This window comes from Eublepharis macularius, chromosome 16 (genome assembly GCF_028583425.1).
Source record: "Eublepharis macularius isolate TG4126 chromosome 16, MPM_Emac_v1.0, whole genome shotgun sequence".
NCBI lineage: Eukaryota > Metazoa > Chordata > Lepidosauria > Squamata > Eublepharidae > Eublepharis > Eublepharis macularius.
Genome location: NC_072805.1, coordinates 5,438,942 through 5,455,466, shown reverse-complemented (window position 1 = coordinate 5,455,466; position 16,525 = coordinate 5,438,942). Strand labels below are relative to the sequence as shown.

The 16,525-nt window shown below is 46.3% G+C and overlaps 1 protein-coding gene across 1 annotated transcript in view; it reads left to right on the top strand.

Annotated features, from left to right (window-relative positions):
- WNT7B (Wnt family member 7B) overlaps window positions 1-16,525 on the top strand; it is a 174,678-nt gene that overhangs the window by 93,157 nt on the left and 64,996 nt on the right. The window contains exon 2 of the mRNA XM_055000751.1: window positions 8,591-8,817. Within this exon, the coding sequence (XP_054856726.1) occupies window positions 8,591-8,817 (227 nt within the window). The remainder of the gene's footprint in view (window positions 1-8,590; window positions 8,818-16,525) is intronic.

The following is a 16,525-nucleotide window of genomic DNA, read 5'->3' as shown; positions in this document are numbered from 1 at the left end:
GAACTGGTTAGAGGACCGCACCCAAAGAGTGGTGGTCAATGGTGTTCCATCAGAAAGGAGGTTGGTGTTCAGTGGGGTGCCACAGGTCTCTGTTTTTGGCCTGGTACTCTTCAACATTTTTATTAATTATCTGGATGAAGGGATAAACGGGCTACTCATTAAATCTGCTGATTATACTAAATTGGGAGGAGTGGCAAACACCCAAGAAGACTCTATTAAACTCTATTAAAATTCAAGAAGACCTGAATACTCTGGAGAAGTGGGCGGTTGTGAACAGGATGCAATTCAAGATAGATAACTGCACAGTATTACATCTGGGCCACAAAAATATGAAGCACAAATACAGGATGGGGGATACACTTCTGGGTGGTAGTGTATGCGAAAGATATCTTGGAGTAAGAGTGGACTGTAAATTAAATATGAGCAGTCAGTGTGATGAGGTGGCAAAAAGGCAAACTCAGTCTTGGGTTGTATCAAAAGAGCCATTGAAATCGCAGGAGGTCATAGTCCCTCTCTATATTGCCTTGGTCAGGCTGCACCTGGAGTATTGTGTGCAGTTCTGGAGGCCTCCCTTCAAAAAGGATGTGGACAAAATCGAGAGGGTGCAGAGGAGAGCGATGAGGATGATCGGGGTCTGGAGACTGAGCCCTACAAGGAAAGGCTGAGGGCCTTGGGAATATTTAGTCTGGAGAAAAGGAGATTGAGGGGGGACATGATTGCTCTCTTTAAATATTTGAAAGGCTGTCATTTGGAGGAGGGCAAGGAGCTGTTCCAGTTGGCAGCAGAGGATAGGACCAGAAGCAATGGGCTTAAATTACATGCAGAAAGGTACCGGCTGGATCTTAGGAAAACCTTTTTCACGGTCAGAGTAGTGCAAAGGTGGAATCAGCTGCCTAGGGAGGCGGTGAGCTCCCCTTCACTGGCAGTTTTCAAGAAGAGGCTGGGCAAATATTGTCAGAGATGCTTTAGGCTCATCCTGCATTGGGCAGGGGGTTGGACTAGATGGTCTGTATGGCCCCTTCCAACTCTGTGGTTCTGTGATTCTGTGATCAGTGAAGAACTGTCTATTGCTTCTGCACTTGACTGGTCTCTTTTGTTAAAGAATGTGACATTGAAAGAAGGAAGTGATTTACAGTGACACCCTAAGCGGAGTTCCACTGTTCCAGGACATGCAAGTATTCATTGGAAGCAGAGGGATGAAAGTCTGCTTAGGATGGCTCCGTTCAATTAGGCCAGCCCCCTTCCACTCGTCTCATAATGCTTCTCCCAAATATAAGGCTCCACGCACACAGGGAAAGTCAGGGGAAGGCCTATGCTGGAATCCATTTGTCTCGCAAGCTAGTTTCAATGTTCAGAGATAATCAAATAAAATAAAATGCAGGGAAGTTTTCAAACATGCAGTTTCCCCAACTGAACTGTGAAGTGGCACATTGTCACAAGAGCGGTACCTGCAGTACTTGTGATTGTCTAGCCCGGCTGTCGTGGAGTCGGGCTGACCGAATCTGCACTTGGACTTCTGTTTTAGGTCAACTTCTGTTTGCAATACTAGCAGTGCAATACTATGCAGTGTTACCCCAGTCTAAGCCCATTGATTTGAGTGAGTTTTGACTTGAGTTACTCTGTATTTGCCCTGGCCTAGATAGCTCAGGTGAGCCTGATCTCGTCAGATCTCAGAAGCTAAGCAGGGTCAGCCTGGGTTTGTACTAGAATGGGAGACCTCCAACGAAGGCCAGGATTGCAGAGGCAGGCAATGGCAAACCACCTCTGTTAGTCTCATGCCATGAAACCCCCGCCAGGGGTCACCATAAGTCAGCTATGACTTGAGGGCACTCTCCACCACCCTCTGTATTGTAAGCCCGTGGACAGGGCAGAACCAAGCAGCTTTTATCAGCCACTCACTGCTGCCAGGTCACAAGCACGGCTGCATGCCCTAGGGTCACATGCCATGCTGTGCCATGCCAGGGCATTCAGGGTTTCCTAGTGGGTTTCCTTGACAGCTTTTCCTGTCAAGGGTGTTATACCATAAAGGAAGATTAAATGGGGAGCAATGCCAAAATACAGCATGTTAATCTGCTTTTAGCTGTTATGAAGCAAAACACTGTCAAATCCAAGTACAGGCACAGTTCTGTCTGCCAAGATCCAAATGTGCAACACATTCTGTTAAGGGAATATCTAACAAATGAAATGAGGAAGCCCACAAGGAACAGCTTAAGAGGAAGCCTGAAATTCTGCTGGGCACATTTATTTAATAGGGAATTATCCAAAACTTGGTCTCACGACTCAGCATTTCTGCTGGCCAGCAATAATTTAGGAGCTAAAAATGGAGCTGGAGGGCGGATTAGAAAGACGGTTGTTCTGCAAGAAGATGAAAATGGTGACTTTTCTCCAACTTAGTAACTGGGATTCTTTTTTTAAAAAAATAGGATGGAATAATGTACATTTATGTATATAACCAGACAGCCAAGTTATGTGACATCAACCCCTTGTTATCCTTTACAGGACTAGCTTCAATGGACTTAGAAGGGTGTAACAAACATAGCTGCGAAGGACACAAAGTAAAAGAACAACCTTCAGGCTTCCTGTCCAAAGAGAAAAATGGTTTTTAATTTTCTTTGGAAGGTCTTTAGGAGATGGTGCCAGCCTCACCTCCTGGCAAAGGGAACACCATAAGCTAGAAACATCTATAGAAAAAGCCCTCCCAGGAGCTTTGGACAATCTTACTTTGCCCCCTAGCAAGACTCATTCAATGATTTGGGGGCTCAAGAAGATTGATATGGAAGGAGGTGGCACTTTAGGTACTGTGAGTGGATCCTAAATGGGCTTTAAAGGTCAAAGCCAGCACATTGAATTGGGCCTAGGAAGTAACCTAGAAGCTAATGTAACTAACAGAATAGGTGGGTTGCCGACTCTGGTTTGGGATATTCCTGGAGATTTGCGTGCAGTTCTTGGGAAAGGCAGAGGTTCAGAAGGGAAGTGAGCAAAACCGGATTGTGATGTCATAAAGTCCACCCATTTGAAGCTGACATTTTCTTTAGGGGAACAGACCTCTTTAATCTGGTCAGGTAATTCCAGGAGAATACCAGCTTCTACCTGGAGGTTGGCAACCTGGTTCCAGTAAGAACTCTGGCTGCTGTATTTTAGACCAGTTGATGTTTCAGAACCATCTTCAAAGGCCGCTCCAAACACAGTACATTGTAGTAGCCTAACTGAGATATTACCAAGGCAAGTGTGACTGTTTGGCAAGGGAGCCAGTTTGTTGTAGTAAAGAGCATGGGGCTCTAATATGGAGAGCCGGGTTTGACTCCCCACTCCTCCTCTTGAAGCCAGCTGGTGGTGACCTGGGTTCATTCACAGCTTCTTGGAGCTCTCTCAGCCCCACCCACCCCACAGGGTGATTGTTGTTGTGGGCATAATAATAGCATGCTTTGTAAACCGCTCTGAGTGGGTGTTAAGTTGTCCTGAAGGACGGTATATAAATTGAATGTTGTTGTTGTTGTTGTTGTTGTTGTTATTATTATTATTATTACTAGTAAAAAGGCCTGTTGTGGGAAAAAATACAACATGCTCTAGAAAGGGGAGGGTGGGTGGGCGGGCATTCCCTCCTACTCCATCACTGATCCTGGCCAGATGAAAGCAGGAGGGGGGGGAGGCATGGCCACCTCCTCTGCGCCTGATCTCAGCTGAGTGAAGAGGGGTGGGCATTGTCACCTGCTCTACTCCTGATCCCGGCTGGATGAAGAAGGGGTGGGCACTGCCTCCTGCTCTGCACCTGATTCCATATGGGTGAAGTGGGAGGGGGCATTGCTGCTTGCTCCATGCCTGATTCCGGCTGGGTGAAGGCGGGGGGGGGGGCAGGAATTGCTAGCTGCTACACTCCTGATCCCTGCCGGGTGAAGTTGTAGGGGCAGGCATTGCCACCTGCTCCGCGTCTGATACCAGCCAGGTGAAGGGGGCAGGCATTACCTCCTGCTCTGTGCCTGATCCAGGCCAGGTGAAGGGGGGGTGGGCATTGGCTCATGCTCCACTCCTGATCCTGCCCAAGTGAAGGGGGCAGGCATTGCCACCTGCTCCGCTCCTGATCCCAGCTAGGTGAAGGCGGTGGGCAGGCATTGCCCTCTGCTCCACGCCTGATCCCGGCCTGGGTTTCCTGCCATGGTGCGCTCTCTGGAGGTCTGGCTGCCTTATCTGGGCTCCCCTCTTCAGCAGGGCCCTCTGGAGGTGCACCAGGGTAGGAAGAGAGTTGTCGTGAATATGCTTAGCCTTTTATATAGTAAGATAATTGTGACCAGACTGACTTGCTTCAAAAATGGCTGCAGCTGGTTAACCAACCTCAGCTAGAACAAAAGCAAATTTTCCTAGCTCTTTCTGCCTCCTCTTCTCCATGGATAGTAAGGCATTCATCTGCACAGCACACCTGCCATTGAGGAGAGCTTAAACCCACCTGGAACAGGCTATATGCCCATGGGCACACTGGATTTCTTCCCAGCTTACATCAGTGCTGTCTTATCAGGATTAAACTTTAATTTAGTTACCCACATCTGGTCTTTTACTGCCTCCAGGGCTGAATCCACACACCCTCGGAGCGTCCCAGTGTTGCGCCAACTGTTCGCTAAACATCCAGAAGTATAGCGTCTTTCTAGCGCGATTTCTGAATTGCGCTAGAAAGACGCTATACTTCCAGGAGTTTAGCAAACATTTAGCGCAACGCCGGGATTCTCCGATGGCGTGTGGATTCAGCCCAGATGTTGGTTCAGTACTACTATCATGCCTTCTTGGATGTTGGTGTGAGTGAGAGTGAGAGAGAAAGCTGTACATCACCCACAGATCGGCGATACTGTGCTCCATATATCCAGGTGATCTCTCACAGCCATTGCATGTTGCATCAAAACTTGAGACTTGGCTTATGGCCAAAGTGCAGCAAGAAAGTAAAAAAGCCCAGCCCAGGTCAACATTGCCAAGCAGCCTAGAAGAGTACCGTGGATCAAACAAGTGAGGACCCAGAAGGATTTGCAGGGGGGCATTTCATTTCCCCCTCCCCCATCATGTCCTCTTTCCCTTCCCTGGACCCCTCAGGCTCTCCCCTTTACCTGTTTCCTTCTTTTCTTCGTCTGCCTCTCTTTCTTCACCTTTCCCTCCTCTCCCCTGTAGCCTCCCCCCTACAGTCCGGTTGCGTGGTGTCGGCTGAGCTGGTCTAGTAGCATGGTGGGGAACCTGCAAGGACTTGGTAGGGGTAACTTCACTTTTCCCTCTCTTCTCTTCCCCACACTATTTCCTCTTTCTCTCCTCCTGGCAGCTTCCATATGCTGACTTCCTGCTATGATCTGCTCTCCTTCAAACCCACTAAACGACGTACCTTTCATCTGCCCCCTTCCATCTTCACCTGTGCTTAGTAATTTACTTCATTTATATACTGCCTTTCTTCACAATGGGGACCCAGAGCAGCTTACATCTTTCTCCTTGCCTCCATAGTATCCTCACAACAACCCTGAAAAGTAGGTTAGGCTGAAGAGTGTGTAATTGGATGGAAGTCACCCAGTAAGCTTCCACAACAGAGTGGTGATTCAAACCTGCGTGTCCGTGATCTTACCCTGAAACTGTAACTACTACACTACACTGGATTTTGTTGGGTTGGGGGGAGCTGCTGTTGAACAGTAACAAGTAGCTAGGCCTGGGTGGGTGATACAAGTCATGTGGTATCAAATTGCCAAGTGGTTGCTTCTGGGCATGGCCCCAATGAGTTCCCCCTCAAAGGCCAAAATAGTCCTGGGAAGGGTCCTGCCCCCTCTTCCTGCCTTTTCCTGTCAGAAACCAGGTCTGGAATAGTGGCTACACTGTTATGGTTGCCAAGCAACAGCCACTGAGGGCATTTGCTTAAAGCTACAGGTGCTACTATCATTTTTTTAATAGTTATCTTTTAGACTTCAGATTTTTCTGCAAACTTAAGGCATTTTTCAGGTGTATTGGAAAATCTGTCTTGTCCGTTCATGGCTCCAGTCTCTGGATTTAAATATCCAATGATCATGGCCAATTGGCTATTAATATATAAGATGCTGCTGAGAGAACCAGGGGAATCAACAGGGACACATTCCTCTGTTAGGGCCAATCTACACCTTACAATCTCCTCATGGCAGACATGTGGACTGCCAGTAGATCTGTACACATGGAGTGTATTATTTCATACCTTAATTGTTCCTCCTCAACTGCAGAAATCTGTCTAAAATCAGTTCCCTGTGTGCATTGGTATGTAATACAAAAAAAAAGCAATCCCAGTGTGCAGTTGCTTCAGGTACTCCCAACCATTGTTAAAACACCACAAAAATAATCTTGATGCAGTCTGATGTAACCACATCGACTGCTATCATGCCGTGCTTTATCCATGCACCATGTGCCTTGACAATGTTCCCAGATGAACTTAAGCTCACAACAACAGCACATATGCCACACTGTGTACAAAATCTGGGAAATAAAAAAATGAAACTGTTAAAATTTCCTAATGCATCAGTTCCACTTCAGAAGCGTCTTCAAATACTTTGGCATGTTAAAATCGAGCATCCGCGTGTCATTAGATATGGCGCTCTGCCAACAATCGTTTGCAACTGGATTGGAATATCCGTCAAGATAATCTGGTTGTAAATGACTGAGATAGCGAGCGATCCCAATGATGGGAAGTAACAACCCAAGAGAATCTGGGCAGCATCTCCAACAGTCAAGGCCTGCCCTGATCTACTCCACTCCGCAATGCTGTCATTCCAGCAGCCGGCTTTGGTATTTCTCTCATCCCTCCTTGCAAATAAAGGATTTGCTGTTATCCAGCCCAAACCTGCTCTGCAGCCTCTTGACTTGGTTGTTGGATGCCTTTCCAGCCTGCCATTGCTGAGTACAGTCTTACAAGAATGGAAGAAACTCATGCCCTGGATCCTTTCCAGTGGGGATTTTGACTTATAAGATAGAAACTGCGTGGAACATCCTGCTAGATGGTCTTACACCAGTCTATTGCGGGCTGATTCATAAAGCCTGCATGGTGAACACATGGCCACCGTGAAGACTTTGGACCAGGCACACAGTGGCCAACCTGGATCAAGACCAGGGGATGCCCTCTGACTCCTCCTTCAGACAAGTTGTTAAGGCTCCTAGGAACCACCATCTCCAGGAGCAGGAGGCCAAGTGAGTAAGCAGCAAAGGGAGCAGCTTGTAGACACCATTGCCACTCTGTTGCTTACCCACTCTGTTGTCATGGTCAGAGCCTGGTGCCTGGTGCCCAGACGGAGGGGCCGAGCAAGTAAGCAGCATCCCCTGTGGAATGGGGCATGTTGAAGCCCTCCCCCATACCAGAAACTGCCCTTGTGGCAGGCTGAAGGTCGTTGCGGGAGCACCCGGACCATCTTGGCTGTGCTCTAAAGATCAAGACGTTTTCTTGAGTTATAACCAGAAACAAAGTGGAAGCTGGTGAAGTTGTCTAAAGTCAGGTGCTTGAGTTCCCCATCTTGAAAATGAGTCACAGCATTTGCCCTTCAAGCTTTTTTTGTCGTTTGCATTTTGAGCAAACTAAACGTGGAATTACTGAGCCAAACAAAAACCAACCACAAGCTCTCTTTGAGTGACAGCTGGCCGCCTTCCCTGCAGCAGAACTCTCAGGGCTGAGCCTCACCTGGATCTCCGCATTCCGCTGCGGTTTAGAGCATGAGCCATCATGAAGTTTACGCTGTTGGCATTCATTGTTAAGTGAGGTGATAAGCAAATATTATTTTTTTTACTATGTTAGTCACTGAGGCAGGCATTTTAGTAATGCTTTTGACACTATTTGCAATAATGCTTTGGAATCTGATGTTATTGTTTTCAAAGATTAAAATTTATTCTCCTGCTGATCTCTGAAATTATACAAAAGGATCAGAGCTGCAAGTGTTATCTGGGGCAGCATGTTAGCTCTAGGCTTGAACAAAAATGACAAAAGCTTTAATTACCATCTTGACTGCAAGATATGCCTTTTACACATTCAAAATGTTTTAGATGTTTTTGAAAAATGCTCCAAACATTTTCCAGAACTGAAAAAAAAAAATACTTGACTCTGGAATGTATGCTCCCAAGCTCATATTAATCAGTCAGCACGTTATGTTTATAATAGTGAGCACGAATGTTGGTCAAACAGTAATTCTCTGCTTTTTACATTGTAGTTTAAAACTAGACAGGGATGTTCTGGCTTGAAAGCTTTCTGCATCAAGGTGGAGCTAATATCCATTTAATGCAATGTACACTTTGACCATCACCTCAAAAATCCAAGTAAAACTTTAATATCTGTTTCCTCACTTCCTGGTTTGATGGCAGACATAAGCTAGAAGTGCCAAAACGTTCTGTAAAAGGGATTGCACATGCGGTAACTCTGGACCAAGTAAACCAGGCATTACCGAAAGTCATGCAAGGTTTCCAGCCCAACTGCCAGACCAAAGAGGTCGGGATAAGTGTCTGTAATTATAGGTGCTCCTTCCAGCCCTTTCACTTGTAGCCCGTTGCTTTGTCCAGCATGCTGTGCTATCAAGGACGTGGAATTAATGGCCTCCATTAGCTCTAAAACTTCTTCTCTGCTTCTCTTTAGAGCTTTGTCGTCTGTAGTGGCTTTAGGAGCAAACATCATTTGCAACAAAATCCCGGGGTTGGCCCCTCGGCAACGAGCGATCTGCCAGAGCCGTCCTGATGCCATCATAGTGATTGGGGAAGGGGCCCAGATGGGCATCAATGAATGCCAGTTCCAGTTCCGATATGGCCGGTGGAACTGCTCGGCACTGGGAGAGAAAACCGTCTTCGGACAAGAGCTTCGAGTAGGTAAGAGATTCCTTAACCTAATGTCGAGAACAGAGAAGCTACGACCATTAGCCCCTGGGCCTGTCCCACGGAGTCATGGGCAAACAATGTTGTCTTATGTTGCACACAATAGCATGCGTGCATACACAGGGTGTTCAGAATAATGGGACTTCTGTCTCTTTTTTGTGTTCAGTTATAATGCAAGCCATACCTCCCTCTGCATGGATTTCTTCTTAGGGCCTTCCATCAATAATTTTATAAAGGCAAATCTCAATGCGATATATGTAAACAGATACATTTATTTTAAAATAATAGATTAGAACATGGATGACAAATGTATATTGAAATATGAATTAAGTCTGAAACATTGCATGTTCATAGATACATCATAGCAGGGCTTTTTTTCTGGGAAAAGAGGTGGTGGAACGCAGTGGGTGGCCCTCGGAGAAAATGGTTACATGGTTGGTGGCCCCGCCCCCTGATTGCCAGACAGAGGGGAGTTTAGAATCTCAACTCCCCTCTGTCTGGAGATCAGGGGGCGGGGACACCAGCCATGTGACCATTTTCAAGAGGTTCCGGAACTCCGTTCCACCGCGTTCCTGCTGAAAAAAAGCCCTGCATCATAGATGTTCCATATAACTACCTGTTTGAGCTGAGAATTATTCTTAGCTTCCTTAGTGACTTCATTGTGATCAAGTCAAATGGCGTGAATTCTTTGGAAAACCAGGAAATAACATTTTGTCTCAGAATAATGTCATACTCTCCAGGCTAATAGTGATATTTTCCCAGGTACAAATCGAATCAAATTTATTATTATGGTCATAGACCAGCAAGCGAGATACAAAACCTATGGGTAAATAAAACAGCAGGTCAATAAAACAGTATAGTAAAACATCACATTAATTTTTTTTTAAACCCAATACAGCATAAAACCTAATCCATCATAAAAACAGAATTAAGAAAACTCCCTTTAGTTAGTAATATAATGTCTCCTGTTCTTCATTGCCAACCATCCAAATTTAGCAACCTTGTAAGTTACATCCCATTTCTTATCCGACAGCATTTTCGAGAGAAGAATTGCTCTTTGTCTTCCTGGGTACACTGCAAGTATAGGCATTATATAGACTTCTTGGATCTGATTGTACATCTTACACTCAAAAATAACATTCTAAAGATTCTATTTTCCCATCAGCGCAGGGGCACAGGCGTTTCTCTATTGGAATTCTTTTGTATCTGCCTTCAAGTACAGCGGAGGGCAAAGCATCTCATCACATTAACATAAAGGCTCTCCTGAGTTCCTGATTTGCCAAGTTATAAAGATAAGGCATAGATGTTAGTCTGTTCATTGTCTGTTCAGAGTCAAAATGGAACATTTTGACTCTGTTTATGCAGGGCTTTTTTTCTGGGAAAAGAGGTGGTGGAACTCAGTGGTGGAACTCAGGACCGCACAATGACGTCACTTTGGGTCGGCTGGAACAAGGGGGGAGTTTTTTAAAGTTTAAATCGCCCTCGGCGAAAATGGTCACATGGTTGGTGGCCCCGCCCTCTGATCTCCAGACAGAGGGGGCGGAGATCAGGGGGAGGGGCCAGCAGCCATGTGACCATTTTCAAGAGGTGCCGGTTCCACCGCGTTCCCGCTGAAAAAGAGCTCTGTGTTTGTGTCATGTTGCCTCTCAACCTTGAGTATTCTCTGCTTAATAAGTCTTTTTGCGTGATCATAACCCATACTAAGCAATAATTGTTGTGATAGACCATAAGAGGCTCATTTCCTATCCAACATTCTGGCCCAAGATGGAGTACTAGAGTCAGTTAACATTAAACTGATAAGGCCTTTGGGAAAGAAAATTAGCTTTAACCAATGTAATGTTGCTACGATCCAAAATCTGGCCTCCACAGTTGTCAGACCTGCATCGAGTCAGATTGTGGCAACCTGTTTTCCTTCTTTGATCGAGTGACCAGCTTACTGGATCGGGGGAACTCTGTTGACGTGATTTATCTGGATTTCAGTAAAGCTTTTGATAAGGTCCCCCATGACATTCTGATGGGCAAACTGGAAGACTGTGGAGTAGACTATAGGACAGTTCGGTGGATAGGGAACTGGTTGGAGGACCGCACTCAAAGAGTGGTGGTCAACGGCGTTTCATCAGATTGGAGGGAGGTGTCCAGTGGGGTGCCGCAGGGCTTGGTTTTGGGTCCAGTACTTTTCAATATTTTTATCAATGATCTGGATGAAGGAGTGGAAGGGCTGCTCATTAAATTTGCTGATGATACCAAATTGGGAGGAGTAGCAAACACCCAAGAAGATAGAATTAAAATTCAACAAGACCTGAATACTCTGGAGAAGTGGGCAGCTTTGAATAGGATGCAATTCAACAAAGACAAGTGCACAGTATTACATCTGGGCCACAAAAATGAGAAGCACAAATACTGGATGGGGGATACACTTCTGGGCAGTAGTCTATGTGAAAGGGATCTTGGGGTAAGAGTGGACTGTAAACTGAATATGAGCAGTCAGTGTGATGCGGTGGCAAAAAAAGGCTAATTCAATCCTGGGTTGTATCAAAGGGGCCATAGCATCGAAATCGCAGGAGGTCATAGCCCCTCTCTATACTGCCTTGGTCAGGCCACACCTGGAGTACTGTGTGCAGTTCTGGAGGCCTCACTTCAAAAAGGATGTGGACAAAATCGAGAGGGTGCAGAGGAGAGCGACGAGGATGATCAGGGGTCTGGAGACTGAGCCCTACGAGGAAAGGCTGAGGGCCTTGGGAATGTTTAGTTTGGAGAAGAGGAGGTTGAGGGGGGACATGATTGCTCTCTTTAAATATTTGAAAGGCTGTCATTTGGAGGAGAGCAGGGAGCTGTTCCAGTTGGCAGCAGAGGGTAGGACGCGAAGCAATGGGCTAAAACTACACGCACAAAGGTACCAACTGGATATTAGGAAGAACTTTTTCACGGTCAGAGTAGTTCAAAAGTGGGATCAGCTGCCTAGGGAGGTGGTGAGCTCCCCCTCACTGGCAGTTTTCAAGAAGAGGCTGGATGAATACTTGTCAGAGATGCTTTAGGCTGATCCTGCACTGGGCAGGGGGTTGGACTAGATGGTCTGTATGGCCCCTTCCAACTCTATGATTCTATGATTCTATGATTCTATGATTTGTGATGCTGGCGGCGACCTGAAATATTCCTCTCAGGAATTTTGATTGTGTTATTTCCATTGGAGAACAGTTAGACTTAATACTGAGCAACGCACCATATGTAAATTGGACTAAATATTTCACGTTGAATAATCTGAGCACAGCTGTCAGGCATCTGCCTCCTTTTGTCCAGAAAAAAATTTGGATTGCTCCAGCAGACCTTTGAGCACATGAGGCAGCGTGGGCAATGTGAGCATTGCTTGACCCTGTTGTCTGAAAGGCCATGCCCAGATACTTGAAGCATTGAACTTGTTCTATGCAGACTGAATTCAGGAAGCATGTATGAATTCTAGGTCTTTGAGTAAAGACCATTATTTTTGTTTTTGCAAAGTTAAGCTATACGGTATTGTCCTGGCAGTAATGCATGAGTGAACACATAGCTCTCCTTAGGCCAATAGGGGTCCTGGAGAGAAGTACTGCATCGTCTGCATAGAGAAGTACGGGAATATGTCTGTTCCTCAGTTTCGGGAGATGGAACCCTGGGCTATTTAGATAAGATACCATGTCGTTAATGTATACATTAAAAAGGGGGGGGGGCAGCATACAGCCCTGTCTGACTCCCCGCCTTATTTCTATCAGCTCTGAAAGGTGACCCTGTGGACTATATCTGACTCATATAGTGTTATTTTCATGTAAAGCTTGGATCAGATATAGTAAGTGTCTATCGACTGATGTGGATTTTAATTTTCCCCATAAAATGGCTCTGGAAATTAAGTCAATAAAAGCTGCATATAACGACACTAAGGCATTAGAGGAGTGTTTCGTGATCAGATGGTCTAAGATCACACATTGATCTTAGAATCCTTTGGAATACCAGGAAATAACACTTTGTCACAGAATAATGTTTCACACTGAAGAGTTTCCCACAGATCTGCTGTACATTAATCTCAGAATTCTCCCTCAGGTGGTAAACTCGTCATAAAGTCCCCTCCCTTCATAGGATCTTATATCAGTGATCTTCAAGTTTTCTAGTCTCAGGACCCCCTTTAACTCTTACATGGCTGCATGGGATCCATTCAACTGCAGAGAATAGTCCCAGGAAAGAAAGAACCAGAATTGTTGGTTGGTTGGTTGGTTGGTTGGTTGGTTGGTTGGTTGGTTGGTTGGTTGGTTGGTTGGTTGGTTGGTTGGTTGGTTGGTTGGTTGGTTGGTTGGTTGGTTGGTAGATGTCAGGCTATGGATGACAGGATACAGCAGACAGATCTCTGACCCATTTGCAGTAAGACACAAGTACTTAGTCAAATGGCTTTTATTCAGAAATCAGATCATTTTCATATACAGGTCCATAGGACTACTTAGAAGCAAGGCAGACATCTAAGCAGCATGAGTAGAAGTTGACAGGAATGACATCATGAGAGATAGACTTCTCTTTTACCATTCTAGCTTACTCCTTTCTCCCCCCTCCCAACTGTAAACAATACTTTGGCGCTCTCTTTGTGTGAGAACATTTCACATATTTGTGATATCACGTTGAGTTACTAGGAAGCAAGACACAGCATTGTCTGGGAATGAGAACAAGGTCATAAACATTGGAAGCTGTTACAGTCCAACAGATAAACACCTGTGAAAGCCTGAGAAAAGAATAGTTATGACACTAGCAAAGTGACATTGAGCTATAGCGAGATACATTGTATTCAGCAGAACAGAATCAAAATTGGCATGGATGGGGCTCAGATATGACAATAATCCACCTTTCTCACTGAGACTCAAGGTGGATTACATAGTGGTCGTTTAGTACAGTGAGTATCACCATTGTCAAAGCCCAGGCTGCTGTTACCCTAATAAGTGGTCTCCTTGTGATTTGGGGGATTAGCATACAAGAAGAGGCAGCGAGAGGAGGGTAACTACAGGATCCTCACCAATGTATACCAGGATCATTCCCCTAGAGATTTATTTAATAAACAGGAAGATGTTCAACAGGAATAGTTTTATTAAAAAGTATTAGGAAGGCAAGCAACAGAAAATACATACAGCATATACACAGAGCTAAACAGAAAGCAGATGGGAAAGCAATCGGGAGAGGGGTTACCAGTCTTGGAGAAAGGGGAATGTCTGTAGGAAAGCAGTGCTGAGGTGGCCAGTGTGTCACAGCAAGGGGTGTGTGTGTTCAGACACGTTGTCTGAGGGTGTGCATAGGATGCAAAGATACATACAACCGGAGGCTGAGAGGCAGCCCTTTTTGTAGGGTAAAACCCATCATTTGGACAGGATGGCATCTTTTGCCCATCACAATAATTCAAAGGTTGATCCTGGAAGTAAGGCAATACTTTGATCAGGCATATCTAAGAGGACCAAAAGGTCGATTGATGACCCACGATCAATCGTGGCATAGGAAAAACCCTCAGATTCCTGAGTGCCTGCAATTAGGGAGGAGGTGAGGGGGAAGATCAGAGGGACTGGGATTAGGAATTCCGGAAAGATCACTGCTTTGATCTGCAAATCTGTACATCTGGGAGGGGGCGGGGTGCAGGGCTGGTAGCTCACCTTTTCCATGCCTCTGTAAATTTAGTACTTCTCCAGCTCCTGCTCAGGAGTTGGCAGCAGTTTTCCTGCCTTGCCAGGCAGCATGTGTTTACAACACATGAGAACAGGGGCTTATGATTTCGCCATATTCATGAGATTCCCTATTAGCAGGAGGCCTAGTTTGGCCACTAACACTGCTGGCTGCAGCCCACAAGAGATCAGGAGAGGAAACACCAGCTGAGCACTAGGAAGTGTCTCTTACAGCACTGGCAGGATCAGAGACCCCCCCCCCCCAACTCTCCAGCACCAAAGGCATCTTTTTGAAAAGCGCAAGCACAGTGGAAAAATAGACATTTCACTTTCTAAAACGTTTATCTTGGTGCTTTACCAGTTACATCTCCTGCCCTCCATCCTTCCAGTCCATAGTAGACATGGGCACAAACAACATTATGAATGCAAAACCCCCACAAACAGCCCATTCGTCTGTTAGCGAACAAGCCGTTCATGAGGCACCATTGCAAACGAACAAGAGGTTGTCACAAGCCGCGTTCGTTGCGTTCAACTGCTGTTCGTGAAGCCAGACAGCCAGGCACCTTCAATCAATTCCCTTGGCAACAGAGGCAGGGAGTGCCTAAACTCTGTCTGCTCTCCTTCTGTTGCCCTGGAAACCCTAATCTGAGCCACACTTAGCTTGATGGGCAGGCCTTCCTTCCAAGTGTGGAGCTGCAAATTGGTTACAATTGGTTACATGGCAGCAGAGACCAGGAGGGAGGGAGGGCGAAGGGGTGGTGTTCTGTAACCATGGGCACTCCAATCTCATCCCTGCAAACCCTGTTAAGCAGTTCTGACTGCCAACCACAGACTTCCTGCTTTTCCCTATGAGACCTCTGCTTATAAAAGGGCATTGTGCTCCCAGTTCTGGCTTTCAGTTTCAGCAGGCAGTGGAGTGTGATGGAGCTGGTGCTAGCCTTTGGGGAGAGAGACAGGGAAAGTGCATTAGAGCTGGGGTTTTTTCTGAGTGTGGTGGGTGGGATAGGGATCTATCCCCTCTGGTTCCAGGGCTGCTGCCAGGCCCTGGTGCCAAGCTCAGTGGGCACCTCGGCTGAGGGCTCACCCTGACTATTATTATTAGTATCAGTGCTTGATCTGGTCAGGCTTCTGGGAGTGCTGGGCTAGGGCTCTAGCCCCTCCCTCTGGTTCCAGGGCTGCTGCCAGGCCCTGGGGCCAAACTCAGTGGGCACCTTGGCTGAGGGCTCACAGTGTTGTCTCCTTTTCTTTCTTCCTTCTTGTTTGCTGGCACAATGAGGCTTCGGCCGGGGGCCAAGGGTGCTCGTGGGGGGAAGTGCAAAGATTGTCCCAGTTGCCCCGTGGGAAGGAGTACTGGGCAAGGTTCTGCAGCAGCAGAGACTCTCGCTTCCCAAAAATCACCTGTGGGGGCTCTGGAGGAGGCCAAAGACCTCTTGCCACTCGGGGAAGAGGAACTCTTTAAACTGTTTGAGGAGAAGGAGGCTGAGGGATCCATAGAGGAATGGTTTGGGTTCGATGAAACATCCATCTCGTCCCCATCCCAAGCTCCCAGTGCTGTCCCTGCCTGCAGTCCACCCCTCACTCCGCCTTCCATTGCCAGTTATGCACCGCAGCCAGTAACCTTTTGCTTATACATCAGCTAGACAAGATAGAAAGGAACGTTAACATTTCAGACATCCAAGGTCATTTCAGTGAGCTTCAGAGAAATGCCTGGCTTCAAAGAAATACGCAGATTGCACAGTTGCGTTCTCAGGCAGGGAAGAAGAGAAACAAAAGTGATGCACATAACATTGGTAATATGAAATCAAACCACAGTATTTGACAATTAGCACAGTATTGACAATTAGCATTCCCTAGAACCATGACACGGATGGAGGGGTACAGACATACATGACAGTTCATTACTGTTCGTCTATTTGTGTTTGTCGGCAGCAACGAACAGCGTGTTCGGTTTTTTTTCTGTTTGTGCCCATGCCTAGTCCTTAGCAGCTGCATATTTGGGTTGCAGCTCCATCTGGCTTTCCCAGTGTGAGTCAGGGAGAGAAAGG